General features: G+C 44.8%; 1 protein-coding gene across 10 annotated transcripts in view; it reads left to right on the forward strand.

The window, feature by feature from the left end:
- Positions 1–420: 420 nt before the first annotated feature.
- The window catches only part of LOC143282835 (CUGBP Elav-like family member 3-A), a 233,566-nt gene continuing 215,277 nt past the window's right edge, over positions 421–18,709 (forward strand). For 7 of the 10 annotated variants that reach the window (XR_013055316.1, XM_076588651.1, XM_076588657.1 and 4 more), the window contains exons 1-2: positions 475–620; positions 1,036–2,239. Coding sequence is in view for 9 of the 10 variants with exons in the window: in XM_076588651.1 (XP_076444766.1) it covers positions 1,909–2,239 (331 nt within the window). In the remaining variant the exon portion in view is untranslated. Of the gene's footprint in view, positions 621–1,035; positions 2,240–18,709 lie in introns of all 10 variants that reach the window. The other 3 variants (XM_076588652.1, XM_076588653.1, XM_076588659.1) reach the window with 3 other exon arrangements.

Raw genomic sequence — 18,709 nt, forward strand, 5'->3', positions numbered from 1 at the left:
TCTGCCTCTCTCTGTCTCTCTTTCCCTGTCTCTCTGTCTCTCTGCTTGTCTATTCGTCTCTGTCTCTGTGTCAGCCAGTTTGCCTCTCTGTCGCTGTCTCTGTCTGTCTCTGTCTCTGTCTCTCTGTCTCTGTCTCTCTCTCTCTCTCTGTCTCTCTGTCTCTGTCTCTGTCTCTGTCTCTCTCTCTCTCTGTCTCTCTGTCTCTGTCTCTCTCTCTCTCTCTCTCTCTCTCTCTCTTTCTCTCAGTCTTTACCGGCTAGCGGCACGGCACCAGCGGAGTTCTGGCAAGCTGCAAGCAGCAAGAGAGTGTGGGAGGAGAGGTGGGTGGGAGTGGAGGGGAGGAGGAGGAGAAAGGCGGGGGCAGGAGCAGAGAGAGAGAGAGAGAGAGGAGGGGAGAGCATAGGCGGTGGCAGCAGCGCTCGCTCTACTCGCTCCTGTATTTCTGGGCAGCAGGCAGGCAGGCAGCGGAGCCACAGTTCTCAGCTCTTGCTGCCGTGCAAAGTGTGGTTGGTGGGCTTGGTGCCGGAGAAATCTTCTCTGTTCTTTTCTTCTTCCTGTCTTTTGTGGGAGAGTGTTTTAAAAAAAAAGAAAAAGAAAGGACCTCCTCCCTCATTTTATTGGTGTGTGTGGGTTTTTTTGTGGGGGAGAGACTTTTCAATATTCGTTTCTGTTTAAGATTAAGCCTGATTTGGAAAGGCTATTTCGTTTTTTGTTGTTGACAGTGTGCTACCATCTGTTGTGTTAGACAAGTGTTGCAGCTGTTGCCAAAAAAACAGTAGTTCTTCCTCGTCTGTTGTGTTTTTAAACAGTCTTTTAAAGAAAACAACTCAGTAGTGGCATTCTCCTCTCTCTCCTACCTCAGTCTCCCCCTTTCTCTCTCTCTCTTCCTCTCTCTGTGTCTCTCTCACTCTCTCTCTCTCTCTCTCTCTCTCTCTCTCTCTCTCTCTCTCTCTCTGTGTTTGGGGAGCCGGGGGAGTGAAAAACGTAAGTGATGAGCTGTCGGTCTTGTGGCTAAACTGTGCATTTTGTGTGCAGACTGGAAGGAAACCCGCTGGGCAGCTGGCTGGCAGCAGTGTTCTAGGAGTCAGTGGTGTTAGTAGTCAGTGCCACAGAGAGAGAGACAGAGAGAGAGAGAGAGAGACGGAGAGAGGCAGGCCCTCAGCTTACTGACAGAGTCTCAGCCCTGTGGTCAGCATCATCATCACCATCCTCAACGACGTCCGTCCACCACTGTGACAGACAGACAGACAGACAGAAAGACGGGCAGACACCCAGCCAAAGGGGCATCCTCACCAGGCAGCGAGGCATCAAAGGAAGGCAACCCACCGGGCCACGGAGCACCGGCGGGCGACTGACTGACCAGCAAGGACCAGCAACCAGCAACACCACACCCAGAGAAGGACCAATTCAGGCGGCCGGTAGAGCCTGCAGTGCAGACCAAGTGACCGCGGGCGGCGTCATCACTGACGGTCATCCCTAAGTCTTCTTTGTCAGTCCGAGTCAGACACAGAGTGACTGACCATCACGATACCTTCTGGTCAGTCAGACACAGACCCACGTGACCCCGTGTCAGACTAGGACGGACACAGACCCCACGTTGACCCACTTGTCAGACTAGGGCAGAGACCGACCCCACGTGACCGACCCACTTGTCAGACGGACGGAGGGAAGGGAGGAAGAGGGAGAAGACCTGAGCAGCAGCCCTGTGTTGGTCGGGTGTCAAGTAGTGGTGACGGTTAGTGTGCCTTGTTGGCTGCTGCAGTAGGTGGTCATCCTCCACCCACATCCACCCTCCACCTTCGCTTACCCACCTGACCACCTGCCACCCCCTACCCCCCACCCCACTCTGTCTCCACCCCTCCTGACAGCCACCCCTACTGAAACCACCCGACACACACACACATCCAGATGGCAGCTCTACTGCACGGTACTTTTCTAGACTCGCACCACCACCCCACCCACTCCCACCCCTCCCACCACCACACCCTCGTGGCGCCCCCTCCCCCTTCCCACTCTTCCCACCGCACCCCTCTCCCTCCCCCCCACTCCTCCTCCTCCTCCGCCTCCTCCTCTCACGGCGGGGGGGTCATCACCCCCAAGGATTCGGATGCGGTCAAACTGTTCATTGGACAAATCCCCAGGCAGCTGCAGGAGAAGGACCTGCGGTCAGTGTTCGAGGAGTTCGGGCCGATCCATGAACTGACCGTGCTCAGAGACCGCCTCACGGGAATGCACAAAGGTCAGTGACACACATACATACGCGCACGCGCACACACACATGCGTGCGCATGCGCGCGCACGCGCACACACACACACACACACACACATTCATACACACAGTTTTGTCCTATCTGTCTCTTCAGTCTCTCTTTTGACAAGTTTTGGGTCCTTCTATGGAAATGACTTTGTGATCTCCCCCCCACCCCTCTCTCTCTCTCTCTCTCTCTCTCTCTCTCTCTCTGCATGAACACCTTTTCCTTTCATTTATGTGTGTGCTATTTGTAATAGATGTAGATTAGTAAGGACAGATTGGAAGAATAGGCAATGCCTAAAATCTTAATCCTTGAATAAAAACGTTTTGAGTTCTGAGTTCTCTGTCGCTCTCTGTGCCTCTGTCTGTCTGTCTCTCCATTCTCTCTCTCTTTGTGTCTCTGTCTCTCTGTTTCTCTCTCTCTTTCCCTCTCTCTCTCCCCTCTCTCTCTGTCCCTCTCTCCCCCCACCTCTCTCTCTCTCTCTTTCTCTTCTTTTTTTTTTCTTGCTTGTGCACACAAGGATTGGGGTGTTAGGCATGGCCAATTCTTCCAAATTTTCCTTGTTAACCTACACCCAGAGTACACAAATACACAAGTGAAAAAACAACAACAAAACATTGTACGATAGCATGCATTTGTTTGTATGTATGATAGTCAGTCGTGTCCGGCTATGACCATCAGAATAGCAGATGAGGAAACTGCTGTCCCAACTATCCAGGCTAGAATTTGATTACAGTGGAGAGTGTTTTGCCCAAGTTACTTCCCCACTCTCTCGACCAAGAGGGTTTTAGAATGGTGTCCCAAGGCCAACTAGCCCCCAAGGCTGCAACACTAATATAAGAGCCAGTGCAATTTTGCCTCCAAGTTTACATGAGTAACACTGTGCTGATTCCTGGGTTGTTTTTGTTTGTTTATGGTGTTTTTGTTGTTGTTGTTTATTAGAATGGTAGTATGTTTAACTTAGCTTGCTTTTTCTGTGAATGAGAGTAAAGAGTCTGGAAAAATCATCTTGACTTCTCTTTTGAGGTGGGAATTAAGCTTCTCATGATGAATTTCTGCAGCACAGCTCCAGACTGCAGATGCACTGCATAAAGGGCAGTGAGCTTGATTTTTGAACATTTTTTGAGCGTCAATGTCTAAATAAGGTTTGAGTTGATTAAGCAAAACTATGCTGCTAGCCAACGTTTTAGCCATGGAGTCGATGTCAGATTGCCAAAGGAGAACTTGCAACACTGTGACATCAAGATCACGGTGCTCATGAACTTGGTGAATGGAGAGTTCGCCAGCATTCACAGGGACAACACGAGGATTAGTTTGATGCCTTTGAAGCTTCTTCCACTACTGTATGGAAAACGATCTGGGCTTGGGTTTATTGTTCTCTCTCTCTCTCTCTCTCTCTCTCTCTCTCTCTGTCTGTCTCTCTCTCTGTCTCTCTCTGTCTCTCTCGCACAGAATAAATTATGCGAGATTTAGGTTAAGAACTCTGGGGTTTAATGCAAACAGGAGATGGTTTGAACCTGGGACTTCTATACAATCACCATGCCTTCTCTGTGGATACCAAGTGGATGACGAAAAACATTTTCTTTTCCAGTGTGAAATTTATAATACTGTGCGAGAATAATGCATATTCTTTAAAACAGAGATGGCTAAAAGCCATGATGTTGTTACTGTTTTGTCATGTGATAATGAAATCATAATTAGATCGGTCGCTAAATTCATTGCAGAAGCTCAAACAATGAGACAAAGGTACATAAGTCAGAATAGTATTAACAGCATAGAAGACACTTAATTATAGTTAATACAGAAGTTGCTATTTTATTTGGACAAAACAGAAAACATAACATTGCATACTTGAGTGTATTGTTGAGGCAGTATGTATTGGTTCGATGTATTTTTGAATGGATGGTCGAGTCAGTCCCCATTCATTTTGGTATTTTATTATCATTACATTGCTGTTTCTCTTTAGTTCCGTTTCGTTGAGTTTTTGTCAGGATGTGACTTAAGTGTCTCCAAGTATTGCATATTTTCTTGGTTTAAACTGACTGAAGGGTTCAGAAAAAAAAGTGTTTTGTTGTTTTGAAGCTAAAATATATGGATTTATGTTGTTGCCCCCTTGTCAAAAGACCTTTCTTGGCAATGACAATAAATAATTCCAGTGTCCAGTGTCTCTGTCTCTCTCTCTGTCTCTCTCTCTCTCTCTCTCTCTCTCTCTCTCTCTCTCTCTATCTATCTATCTATCTATCTATCTGTAAGTATGAGTGTGTAGAAGGGGAAGCGCACTACCCATAACCATCATTTTTGCCCATTTGAAGAGAATTTCAACTGACGCTGCGCCGACAGCACTGAAATGGAAGTGTCTTCATCCACACAAAAAATGGAGTTCCATATCACCATCCCCATCCTCCTGTATATATATATATATATATATATATATATATATATATATATATAAAGTCTCTCTATCTATCTATATATATATATATATATACATACATATATATATATATATAATCATATGTATGTACACACACACATATGTATAGATATATAGATATAAACTGCACCAGTGATTTCACTGCCACTGATACCAAACAACCATGAATCACCTAAACGGACTACTGCTGCTCGATATGAATGGTGATGATGGAAACCCCACTGCAAAGCATGGGAAAAGTTTGTGGCTTTCACAAGATGCTTCTGGACATTGTCTTTCAAAGGGTTTTTACTACCGCTGAGAGAAGTGAAACTGATCTAAGGTTGTTCAAATCTTCAAATCTGACAATGTCTTACTTTGGTCATGGGATGACTGAACAGGGGGGGACGATACCCTGTTCGATGCACGGGCTGCTGTGTATCTATCTATATGTATATATATATATATATATGTGTGTGTGTGTGTGTGTGTGTGTGTGTGTGTGTGTGTGTGTGTGTGTGTGTGTAAGGGGCTCAACGATGTAAGGCAATGCCAGTTTCAGAAGAGACACACTTGCTCCATCAGGGCCAGATGACTTCCTCTTCTTCACACCTGCACGCCCCCCCACCCCCACCCCCGGCCCCCGTGTTAGTATTAATAACTGTCTTTCTTGTGGTGTCCTTCCTAACATTTACAAATCACCCCTTGTCCACCCTTTTGCTAAAGACGTCCACTTATCTTAAAGAACTAGGAGCCAGTTTCTAACTTGTCTTTCCTGTCAGAACTGATTGAAACAGACGTGTTGGCCCCAGCTTCTTGACCGGACCGTCACAGAACCCGTGACCTTCTTCATCAACGTCCCTTTGCTTGCAGAGCACGTCACGTCGCAGCACATAAATTGCTCTCATGAATCTTGCAGACGATCTTTTCCAGCCCCACGATGGTTATGTTATCATTTCTGTTCTGTCTCTCTCTTTTCTGTCTTCTGCATCAGCCTTTGACACGGCTGATCATGAAATTTCTCTTTCGTTATTTAAGGCGATGCCCCCCCCCCTCTCTCTCTCTCTCTCTCTCTCTCTCTCTCTATATATCTCTATATATATATATATATATATATATATACAATAGAAAAAAGGGAAAACAACAAAACAGTTTCTTACATGCCCGACCGGTTTCAAGGGCGTTTACTGGTATGTCAAAATGCAACACACACACCAACAAAGAAAGCAAAAAGGTTAACAAAGCTCATCAGTGAAAAAAAAACAACAACTGCACCCAGAGCATGCAACATGAAAAGAACAGTGTATATATATATATATATATATGTGTGTGTGTGTGTGTGTGTGTGAGAGAGAGAGAGAGAGAGAGAGAGAGAGAGAGAGAGATGATGTGTATTCTTTAACGTGTGTAACTGATAAGCAAAAAGCATGCTTTTTTTCTCTTTACATCCAGTCCACAACCTGAAGGGAGTCTTAAATGAAAGAAGCAATCTGTAAACAGAAGGCGTATCACTCCATTCGAGTCATCCCACAGAAACCCAGGCTTCGACGGACAACCGACAGACCTGGAAGAATCTTGTAAACAGTTCTTCCGTGCGGCTTCTAAATGACTCTTCACAGAGGAGGGGGAGAAGAAGAAGAAGAAGAAGAAGAAGAAGAAGAAGAAGAAGAAGAAGAAGAAGAAGAAGAAGAAGAAGAAGAACAACAACAACAACAACAACAACAACAACAACAACAACAACAGCAGCAGCAGCAGCAGCAGCAGCAGCAACAAGAACAAGAGGAAGATGAAGAAGAACAAGAACAAGAAGAACAAGAGTTCAGTTCATTAACCCAAGGAGGCGTCGCTGCGTTCGGACAAATCCATATACGCTAGTCCACATCCGCTGAGCAGATGCCTGACCAGCAGTGTAATCCAACGCGCGAAAAACAAGAAGAAGAAGAAGAAAAAGACATGCATGAGAATGAAGCACGTCAACAATTCAGTTTGTACATGAAGCCCTGTTTTTATTAAGAAAGAAAAGAATGAAGCACGTCAACATTTCAGTTTGTACATGAAGCCCTGTTTTTATTAAGAAAGAAAACAGACAAACAAACAAAAAATGCAATAAAACTCGCCCCCACCCTCACCATACACATACAGAAACGAAAAGGCAGATAAAGTTGAGGTGGGAGAGAGAGAGAGAGGGGGGGGGAGATGGGGAAGGGGGAGGGAGGGAGATTGGTAGAGAGAGGGAGATAGAGAGAGAGGGAGAGAGAGACGGAGAGAGGGAGTGAGAGAGGGAGAGAGAGAGTCAGAGAGAGAGAGACGGATAGAGAGGGAGTGAGAGAGAGAGAGAGACGGAGAGAGAGAGATAGAGGGAGAGAGGGAGGGAGGGAGAGAGAGAGGGGAGAGAGAGAGAGAGAGGGAGGGACGGAGAGAGAGGGAGAGACAGAGAGGGAGAGAGAGACAGAGAGGGAGAGAGAGACAGAGAGAGAGAGAGAGAGAGAGAGAGAATCGGATCAAACTGAATCAAACCTGTTGCACTTGGGGCTATTCAGCAGATGTGCCTTGAATGCTTTGACATGATGGTGAGATAGATGCTGCGGCGCATTTCCAGAACTAACGTGAAAGCGGGTTTTGCACTGTATTCCATGTTCAGCAAGAAGCCAGTGAAGCTCTTGGAAAGGCAGTGTGCAGTGCTGTGAAATTCCTGCCTTGAAATTATGTTGCCAGAACAATTTTTGTAGCAAAGAAAGTAAGAAAAGAAAGAAAAGAAAAAACAATTGTGTTGTTTTTGTCTACACTGTTCTTCTCATGTGTATAAACAGAGCGCGCGGAGACGTATGGTGTGTGTGTGTGTGTGTGTGTGTGTGTGGGGGGGGGGTTATGGGGGGGGGGGGCGGGGGTAAGGGGGGGCAGGGTCCGTCTGTGGTAAACTTTAACAAGAACTTATGTTAATATAAACAGAATTAATAATAACAGCTCCCCACTGAGGCAGTAAAAAGCGTTTGGCAAAATGCAGCGATGGTTCATAGCTCCTGGATCAATAAAAGATACATGTTATATCATATTTGTCAATTTCTTCAGTCACTGACAAGACTGACTGGTTTTTTTTTTTTTTTGTTTTTTGTTTTTGTTGTGTTTTTTTTGTTTGTTTGTTTTGGGTTGTTGTTTTTTTTGTTTTGTTTTTTTGTTTTTTGTTGTTGTTTTTTGGGGGGGGTCTTTTCTTTGGGGGGGGGGGGTATATTTTTTTGTTTGTTTTTTGTTTTTGTTTTTGACAGAACGGGCACGTGCCTAAGGAAAGGCAGACAGAAGGTAAGTAAGTCAGACAGAAAGAAAAAAAGAAAAAAAAAAACACACAAAACACCAGAAAGGAAACAAAAAGAAAAAGGAGAAACCCACATCATATATGCCACCTTGTTGATCAAAACGCTGTTCCCGAGGTGCAAACTGTTAATCATGCCCACAGCCTTCCACAGTCATTATTATCCCTGGCTGATCTTACCGCTACCCCACCACCCCCTCTCTGCCACCGCCGCCTCTCCCACACCCACCCATCCCCCAGCCCCCACCTCACCCCTCCACCCTCCCCTCCCCACCACCACCACCACCACCACGTGATAACGACACGCGCGACACGAAGCAGCAACAACAGCAAGAAGAAAGAAAGAAAGAAAGAAGGAAGACAGACTGTTAAAAGTCATGTCATTAAGTCTCATCCCTTATTGACGACGATGTATGTTGCTGATGGCTTACAGTGAGCAGCAGCCTGTGTTGTGTGGAGAGAGAGAGAGAGAGAGAGAGAGAGAGAGAGAGACAAAGTCACCACCCTGATCAATGTTTTGCCTGGCTCCACCCTCTACCCAGGCTGGCTGGTGTCAAACAACCCCCCCCACCCCCCATCCTTCCCACCTCCAACCCTTCCCCCCCCCTCCCCCAACCCCTACCCCACCCCACCTTACTCCTGACTTCTGTCTGTTTAACCACCTGGTTTGTGCGTGTTGTGTGTATCGGGGATGAGTGTGTGTGTGTGTGTGTGTGTGTGTGTGTGTGTGTGTGTGTGTGTGTGTGTGTTGGGTGTGTGTTGGGTGTGTGGTGGGGTGGGGTGGGGTGCGTGTGTGGGTGGTGGTGGTGGTGGTGGTGGTGTGTGTGTGTGGTAGAGGGAGAAAGAAAGAGAGAGAGAGAGCATGTGTGTGTCACTGTGATAGAGAGAGAGAGGAGAGAGTGAGGGAGTGTATGTGAGAGAGAGAGAGAGAGAGAGAGATAGACTATGAGACAGAGAGGGAGAGATGGAGAGAGAGAGAGCGAGCGATATAGAGGGAAAGGGAGAGTGAGAGCGAGAAAGAAAGAGATAAATAGAGAGAGTGAAAGAGAGAGCATGTGAGAGAAAGAGAGTGAAAGAGAGACAAAGAGAGAAAAAGACAGAAAGAGAGAAGAGAGAGAGTGGGGGAGAGAGAGAGAAAGACAGAGACAGAAAGACAGAGACAGAAAGAGATACAGATAGAGAGGGGGGAAGAAGGAGAGAGACAAAGAGAGAGAGAGAAAGAGATACAGAGAGAGAGAAGGAGAGAGCGAAAGAGAGGGAGAGGAAGAAGGAAAGAGACAAAGAGAGACAGAGAGAGAGAGAAGGAGAGAGAGAGAGAGAGAAAAGAGAGAGAGAGAGAAAGAGGAAGAAGGGAAGAGACAAAGAGAGAGAGAGACAAAGAGAGAGAGAGTAAGAAGGAGAGAGACAAAGAGAGAGAGAGAGGGGGGAAGAAGGAGAGAGAGAAGAAAGAGGCCAACATAAGCAGCAGCGACAGCAGCATCAAGTTTGATCAATAATCTGCTAATGCTCCACCCTGTCTATTGCCGCTTCATAGTTTCTCTCCAGATGAACGGAATCGGCGTGATGAAGTGTAGGGTAACAACCTGGTTATACCATACCACTTCTCTGTTCGTCTCCTTGTCTCTCTGTCAGTCTGTCTGTCTCTGTCTCTGTCTTTGTCTCTGTCTCTGTCTTTGTCTCTGTCTCCCTGTGTTAGTTAGCCGCATTATGAGTCCCCACCCCTTTTTCACATGGGTAGAAGGCCTGGTTCAATAATATATTGCCTTGTGTTATCTTGTCTCTTTCTGACTGGTGACCTCACGATCATATGTCATTCAGTCATTACTTACATAGAAAGGTGGTGTTTTTATTAGCAAAGGTTAATCCTTAATCATTTAGTCAATCGTTTATATTGGAAAGGTGGTGTTCATCTCTCTCTCTCGCTCTCTGTCTCTCTCTGTCTCTCTGCCTCTCTCTCTCTCTCTCTCTGTATGTCTGTCGCTCTTTCACACTTTCTGTTATTCTCCGGCTTTCTGACATGCAGAAAGATGGTGTTCTGTTAGCTAACCTCTCAATCATTCATATGTCAATCAGTCATTATTTATATATATATATATATATAGAAATATGGTGTTTTCTTAGCTCAGTCCTTAATCATTCAGTCAACCATTTATATAGCAAGATGGTGTTCTGCGCTCTCTCTCTCTCTCTCTCTCTCTCTCTCTCTCTCTCTCTCTCTCTTACTCTCGCTCGCTCACTCATTCTATCTATCTATCTCTTTCACTCTCTGTCTCTCTGTCACGACTCCCCCCCCCTCCCCCCCCCCGGCCCCCTCTCTCTCTCCCGCTACATGCATATGCCTCCTCGCATGTGCTTTTTTGTACGTTTGTGTGCGTGCGAATAGGTGACATGTTCAGGGAATGCACGGCGATACGCAAAAAGGCGGCCAGGTACACGTTACTTGACCACCTTCAGTGCTCCACTTGTGGGAACCAAAAGGAACGATAGGCAGAGACAGCGGAACCCCAAAGCAATGATAGAGAGAGACAGGGGGAACCCCACAAAGCAATGATAGGGAGAGACAGCGGAACCCCACAAAGCAATGATAGGGAGAGACAGAGGAACCCCAAAGCAATGATAGGGAGAGAGACAGGGGAACCCACAGCAACGATAGGGAGAGAGACAGAGCAACGATAGGGAGAGAGTATGGGGAACCCACAGCAAGGATAGATAGAGAGAGACAGGGGAACCCGCAGCAATGATAGGGAGAGAGACAGAGGGAACCCACAGCAATGATAGAGAGAGAGACAGAGGGAACCCACAGCAATGATAGGGAGAGAGACAGGGGGAACCCACAGCAATGATAGGGAGAGAGACAGGGGAACCCACAGCAATGATAGGGAGAGAGACAGGGGGAACCCACAGCAATGATAGGGAGAGAGACAGGGGGAACCCACAGCAATGATAGGGAGAGAGACAGGGGGAACCCACAGCAATGATAGGGAGAGAGACAGAGGGAACCCACAGCAATGATAGGGAGAGACAGATGAGCCCCAAAGCAATGAGAGATAGATACAGGAGGAACCCACAGCAATGATAGAAACAGAGGGAACCCACAGCAATGATAAAGAGAGACAGGGGAACCCCAAAGCAATGATAGATAGATACAGGGGGAACCCACAGCAATGATAGAGACAGGGGGAACCCAAAGCAATGATAGGGAGAGACAGAGGAACCCCAAAGCAATCATAGGGAGAGACAGAGGAACCCCACAAAGCAATGATAGGGAGAAACAGAGGAACCCCAAAGCAATGATAGGGAGAGAGACAGAGGGAACCCACAGCAACGATAGGGAGAGAGACAGGGGGAACCCACAGCAACGATAGGGAGAGAGACAGGGGAACCCACAGCAACGACAGGGAGAGAGTATGGGGAACCCACAGCAAGGATAGATAGAGAGAGACAGGGGAACCCGCAGCAATGATAGGGAGAGACAGGGGAACCCACAGCAACGATAGGGAGAGAGACAGGGGAACCCACAGCAACGATATGGAGAGAGACATGGGGAACCCACAGCAATGATAGAGAGAGACAGGGGGAACCCACAGCAATGATAGGGAGAGAGACAGGGGGAACCCACAGCAATGATAGGGAGAGAGACAGGGGGAACCCACAGCAATGATAGGGAGAGAGACAGGGGGAACCCAAAGCAATGATAGATAGAGAGAGACAAGGGAACCCACAGCAACGATAGAGAGAGACAGGGGGAACCCACAGCAACGATAGAGAGAGACAGGGGGAACCCACAGCAACGATAGGGAGAGAGACGGGGGAACCCACAGCAATGATAGAGAGAGACGGGGGAACCCAAAGCAATGATAGAGAGAGACGGGGGAACCCAAAGCAATGATAGAGAGACAGGGGAACCCACAGCAAGGATAGAGACAGACAGGGAAACCCACAGCAATGATAGAGAGAGACAGGGGGAACCTGCAACAATGATAGGGAGAGACAGAATGGTGGTGATAAAAAGGGAACCCAAAGCATTGAAAAGGAGAGAGACAGGAGAACCCACAGCAATGGTAGGGAGAGGTAGGGGGGCAGGGGAACCCAGCTGATGATTGCCTCATCCAATCAAATCCAGTGTCAGTCAGTTACTGAAGCAATCAAAACTTGTCAATCAAATGCAGATGTATGATAATATATTGTCTGACTTCAACGCACAACTAACAAACTTTCTTCACTAAGCGAACGTTCTTTTCCTCACGCATGTATGCTCAATTCTTTTTTTTTCTACTATTTTACTCTATAGATGAAAGGTTGTTGAACGCCCAGTGAGTAGTATTTCACTACAAATGGGTTATACAAGTACTTCAGATTTAGAATTCAATTTTTTTTTTCATCATTATTATGATTAGTAATAGTAGTATAAGTACCATCATCATCATCGTCATGATCATTGCCATCATCTTCATCATCATCGTCGTCGTCATCATTGTTACCGACCCAGAACAGAATTCAGTACAAGATCCGATGGCAGGAGAAGATCCGAAACAAAGATCTGTGGGAGCGAGCGGGACAGGTACCAGTGGCCAAGCAGATACTGCGGAGGAAGTGGGGCTGGATCGGACACACTCTCAGGAAGCCACCGTCCAGCATCACACGCCAAGCCCTGACCTGGAACCCGCAGGGAAAGAGGAAGAGAGGCCGGCCTCGCAACAGCTGGAGGCGAGATACCGAGGCAGAGCTGAAGCAGCAAGGACTGGAATGGCCAGAACAGCCCAGAACTGAGTGCGATGGCGAGGGGTCGTCGATGGCCTATGCTCCACCAGGAGCGATGGGCAAATGAAATGAATGACAGAATTCAGTACAAAACTGGAACATTGGCTTATCGTCACCTCTACGGCTGTCTCCAGATCTTCCTTATTTTTTTGTCCTTAAAATTACACACCCTCACCCACCTTCCCGTTCTCTCAGATCCCCCAGAGAAAAACTCCTTCGAGTCCTCGACGGGTTTTTTGTTGTTGTTGTTGTTGTTGTTTTCAAAGACATTTGGTCAAAGGGTCTCTCAGTATAAAACTACCATCTGTGTGGAACTCTTTTCCTCTGGATCTCCGTCACTCACCAACTCTGCCCTCTTTCAAAACAAAAGTGTAAACCTATCTGTTTCACATGCCCTATGGGTGTGACGAAGCATATTCAAATCAAATCAAATCAAACCAAAGTCATTATATTAATCCACATTCGTGTAATCGTCTGTCTTGCCCCCCCCCCCCCCCCTCCTCATTCCATTGAAGTTTCCATTTTGTGTGTTTTTTGGGGGGTAGTGTTCACTGTATGTGTGTGTGTGTGTGTGTGTGTGTGTGTGTGTGTGTGTGTGTGTGTGTGTGTGTGTGTGTGTGTTTTGTTTGTTTTGTTTTGTTTGTTGTTTTTTTGTTGCAAGTCTTCATATATTGTCGTATGCCCTCATGTACTATTTATTATTGTCTCGTTATTATCTTATTATCATATTTCATTTTATGTTAATATTTCACACAAATCTAGGGCAGGCTCTCGCGACATGATAAGTGCTTTGCTTTGGGTGTATGAGAAGCTGAGGCATCATCTACTGCCCTTTTCTTCAATGATAAGAAATTATTACATTATTTACAGAAGGTATGGTGTAGCGTGTATGGATCAATCCGAACACACAGACACCTCCTTCAAAACTGAAACAGAAAACTGTGTACTGTTGTGTGTGTATTGTATCATGGGGGGCGCTTAGGGCCCACGAGATGGGGAGTTTGCGCCGTACAAAGTGGCCTACTAAATTATCATCATCATCATCATCATCATCATCATCATCATCATCATCATCATCATCGTTGTTGATGTTGTTGTTGATGATGTATATTATTAGTATTATTATTGTATTATTATTATTTGTAGCAGTAGTAGTAGCAGTAGTTGTTGTAGTATGAACACAAATACCACAACCACCACCATCATCATCATTATCATTGTCGTCATCGTCATCGTCATATGAGTCTGGCATGCTTCCTTTGTTGAAGTACACTTTCTCCCATTACTGCTTTGTGTCTATCATCATATTAGTGAATCTATATCCACTGACTGTCGTTTTATAATAAACCATTCAATCCTTCTTTCCCGTCTTCATTTTACATTTGGTATCAACGACATTGTTCTGGACTGGTTCAAATCGTATCTCACTGATAGATTCCACTCTGTCATTTTTGATAATTTTCAACCTGAACCCGTTAAAATCGAACATGGAGTCACACAGGGATGTTTTAGGCCCAGTGCTCTTCCTACTCTACACTGCTCCTCTCGCTGAAATTATCAACCGCCATAATGTCAGTCATCATTCTGAAGCTGATGACGCTCAGCTCCAGAAGAGTGATACCCCTGAAAAATTGTCGTCGCTCTTGCAAGAAACATCCATCTGCTTCCTGGACATATAAAACTGGATGACTCTAAATAAGCTACAATTGAACGCGGACAAAACGGAAGCAATGATCATAGGAACTAAACAAAAACTCTCTTCCATCATAACTGACACAATCAAACTTGGCAGTACATCAATCCCTCTTTCCAGTTCAGTCAGTAACCTCGGCGTTGTCCTTGACAACACACTGTCCATGCAAAAATTTATCAGGCAGACATGTCAATCCTGCTACTGTCAATTGCGACGCATCAGTTCCATTCGGAAATATCTGTCAACCGACGCAACATCTAGACTTGTAGTTTCTCTCATTCTCTCTCGCCTTGACTACTGTAACTCCCCATTGTCTGGTTTGCCTGCTTCATCCATTCAGTCCCTTCAGCGCATACAAAACTCTGCTGCCCGACTCGTCCTCAGAAAGAAAAGATCTGAGCACATCACTCCTCTTTTGCAGCATCTCCACTGGCTCCATGTCTCACACAGAATAAAGTACAAGATCAGCACTCTATGTTATAAATGTATTCACAAATCTGTCCCTTCATATCTCTGTGGCTGCCTTCACCTCTACACTCCATCTCGCTCTCTACGATCGGCTTCGTATCCACTCTGTTTACGCATATCCAGATTCAAACACTCGACTGTTGGCCGCCGTTCTTTCTCTGTCTCTGGACCTCTTTTTCTTCGTCAGGTCTCCGCACTCAGCTCTTTCAAGTTTGGTTTTAAAACCCACCTCTTCCCAAAATAGCCTCACTTCGCTGCCTCTTCCTTGCCTTCAGTCTTTCCAGTTTTAGAGTTATGCATGCGTGTGAATGACTGGTGTGAAAGCACTTTGATTTGTCTCTGCACAAGATGCAGCGCTATATAAATATAATAATAATAATCACCATCATTATACTCATCCCGCACAATGTATATATCAATGCATTTTGATATATCATTTAGTTTCTATACTCAGTGCCCCCACCCCCCCCCTCTCTCCCTCTCCCCCCTGCCCCCACCCTCTCTCTCTCTCTCTCTCTCTCTCTCTTCATCTCTCACAAATTATTTGAAAGTGGAACATTTCCGTTGGACTGGGCAAAATCCATCATTGTGCCTATACATAAAAAGGGAGACACAAACAACCCGGACAATTACAGAAGAGTAGCCTTGACAGATACACTTAGTAAAATGTATGCACATATCTTAAATCGAAGATTTAACAAGAGAGGCAAGGCCTTCAAGACTCACTTGTGATACACTTTTTTTTTTTCAAAATCTAATCGTTAAAATGTGTTCTGTATTTGTTATTATAAAGCTTCGGGTTAAAAGAAAAAGAAAAAAAAAGTCCTAACGGCAGATTCGAACCCCGCGTGTTCGGGTGAGAAGAAACGGTCTTATCCATTACACTATCGTGGCGCCTTAGCTGACGTTCGAAAATATAATATTTAAACATGCTTTTTTAAAGGGCGATAAATCGATTGCGGTATTCGCAGTGAGAACGCTGTTTAAATCATATTATTCTGGTGTATCTTGGGCATTCAAAAAATCTTCAAGGGCACTTAAAAATTCCTTTCAAGTCCGCGGTAAAGGATACGTGGCTATCGCCGCAATCACACTGCAACATTTTGCCGTTTTCTCTGGATCTGGGTAGATGTACAAGTTTAGTTACACCGGGTTGACACGCTCGATTCAATTTCTCTTTTATGTTCATTCTAGTTTTATAGTTTTAAAGTTGATATGAAAATTGAGTATTGTGTTAAACTAATAGGCCTAACATGTAGAGCCAAGTACTAGTACTTCTAAACGTCGTATGAAGTGAAAAGGGTTTCATTTTGAGAAAAGTCAAGACTGGAAATTTTTACATTTCATCAATTCAAGGGTATTAACTCTCATGGTTTATTATTTTAAACTGTGAATTCCGTCTGATTCTGTGGATATTTTTATGGCAGTTTGGGGCATAATCCAGTAAGTGATGAGGCGTTCACAAATCTTTCTCTGAAGAAATATTTAACGGTCTCCTTCTCCAACTTTCCATCACATGTTATCGTGTGTTGTGGATTGAATATAGGATTGAACGGGCAGGTCAACAACATGAAACAAAATGGCGTCGTTCGCGTCCGCGAAGAATATGAGCACACGCTTTGAATATGTATAAATATGTGTATGCAATTGATTTTTGCCCATGACCTTCAAGGCTCAGCCAATAGGTCTATAAAGTCCACTCGTCGTATTGATTTTAGTATTTTCCGAAAAAGACCACTTGGGCGAATGAACATAGTAAAAGCCCTGTACACTGAGAGTAAAACACAAAAGCTTTTTATGTATTGAGTATAATTTCAAAATGTAATGTTTAAGATCAGAAAGATCAGTTTAAAGCAAATTGAGTTTGACGTCTCCGTGGGACGAAGCAAATAGAAAAGGGAAAAAAGGTGTAATCCAAATTATAAAATCACTCAGGAGACTGTGTTTGACTGACGCACAGCTTTTTTTTTTGGAAACTTTTCGACACACAGATTGAACCAGCCTTCAACTACGGAGCGGAAATATGGGGACTCATGTGAAATAACCAAATGGAAAAGGTACATACATTTGTAATGAAGCGCTTTCTTGGTATCCCATTACACTCATCAAACACTATAATGTATGGCAAAACTAGCACGTACCCATTGCATATTAGATCAATTATAAACTGCATAAAGTATTGGCTCAAACTAACAAGACTGCCAACATCACGATTGTGTAGACAAGCATACGAGATGTTGCTGCTGCAACAGGAGAAGGACAAACAGAACTGGGCATTCCACATCAAGAAAACGCTAACGGAACATGGCTTCGGTCTTGTTTGGATGTGCCAAGGAGTAGGGCACGAGAGCGGCTTTGTATCGGAATTTAAAGATTGACTCATAGCATGTTACAAACAAAACTGGCACGGAGAAATAGAGAGCAATGATAGGTATAAATGGTTCTATTCATTTAAATCAATATTTCAAACAGAGAAGTACATTAAGATTATAACAAATAAATGGCATAAAATCTGCTTTGCGAAGCTCAGATTGAGAGGACTCGGACTGAATGCCAACAGATGGTTCGATTCAGACGTAGCAGCATCTCCTTACCCAACGTGTGGCGAAAGCCCAGAAGATGAAAACCATTTTACATAGAACTGCAAAAGATACGATGAACTGCGAAAAAAACTGTCATTTTCATTACAGCTCCAGCGCAGAGAAAAGATTTGTTCGGCATACTGATGACAAAAAAATGAAGATATGATACTTTCACTTGCAAAATATGTATCTGGGGCAATACATATACGGAAAACGTCCATCATCGGTCCATCATTAATCAATTAAAAACCAGTATGAGTTCTATGAGGGAAAAAGCATAGATGAAAAAGGAAGGGCTATATTTGGATGGTCAATCTTGACATTGTAATTATTTGATGTGTTCGTATTGATAGGATGGGTTTTGATGTTGAGGCATAAATGATTATTTCAGGATTTATCTGAACTTTAGTATGTGTTTATATTGATATGATGTGTGTCGATGTTACATGCGTAAATATTTATTATGTGATTCATCTGTACTTTGTTTTCTGTGTACTGTCCAAACCTTGGAGACAAACGACTGAAAAAAGGCCATTTACCCCCCTGTTACATGTACTTTTAAGCTAATGATAAAGTGTCAAAGTGTCGCAAATCTCTTATTAGTTTATGTTGTTTCATTTTTATCTGTTTTGCACCATTTTGTTTAGTACCAACTATGTCACCAGAGCTTTTCAGCTAATGACATTAAACATTTCAGTGTTCAGTGTTCTCTCTTCATCTCTCCCATCCACCCCTTTTTCCTCTCTGTCTCTGTCTCTCTCTTTCGTACTCTGTCTCTCTTCCTCTCTCTCTCTCTGTCTCTTCATCTCTCCCATCCACCCCTTTTTCATCTCTGTCTCTCTCTCTCTCTTCCCCTCTCTCTCCCTCTCTTTCTCTCTCTCTCAGTCTCTTCATCTCCCCCATCCACCCCTTTTTCCTCTCTGTCTCTGTCTGTCTCTCTCTTTCTCTCTCTCTCTGTGTCTCTTTCTCTCATTCTCTCTCTGTGTCTCTTCATCTCTCCCATCCTCCCATCCACCCCTTTTTCATCTCTGTCTCTGTCTCTCTCTCTCTCTCCCTCCCTCCTTCTCTCTCTCTCTCTCTCTGTCTCTTCATCTCTCCCATCCACCCCCTTTTCCTCTCTGTCTCTGTCTCTTTCTCTCTCTCTCTCTCTCTCCTCTCTCTCTCTCGCTCTATCCTCCATTAGATATTCTCCTCTCATTGTAGTGTTGTAAATGCCAGATTACCATTCATGTA

The sequence above is a fragment of the Babylonia areolata genome, chromosome 6, assembly GCF_041734735.1.
Source record: "Babylonia areolata isolate BAREFJ2019XMU chromosome 6, ASM4173473v1, whole genome shotgun sequence".
Lineage (NCBI taxonomy): Eukaryota > Metazoa > Mollusca > Gastropoda > Neogastropoda > Buccinidae > Babylonia > Babylonia areolata.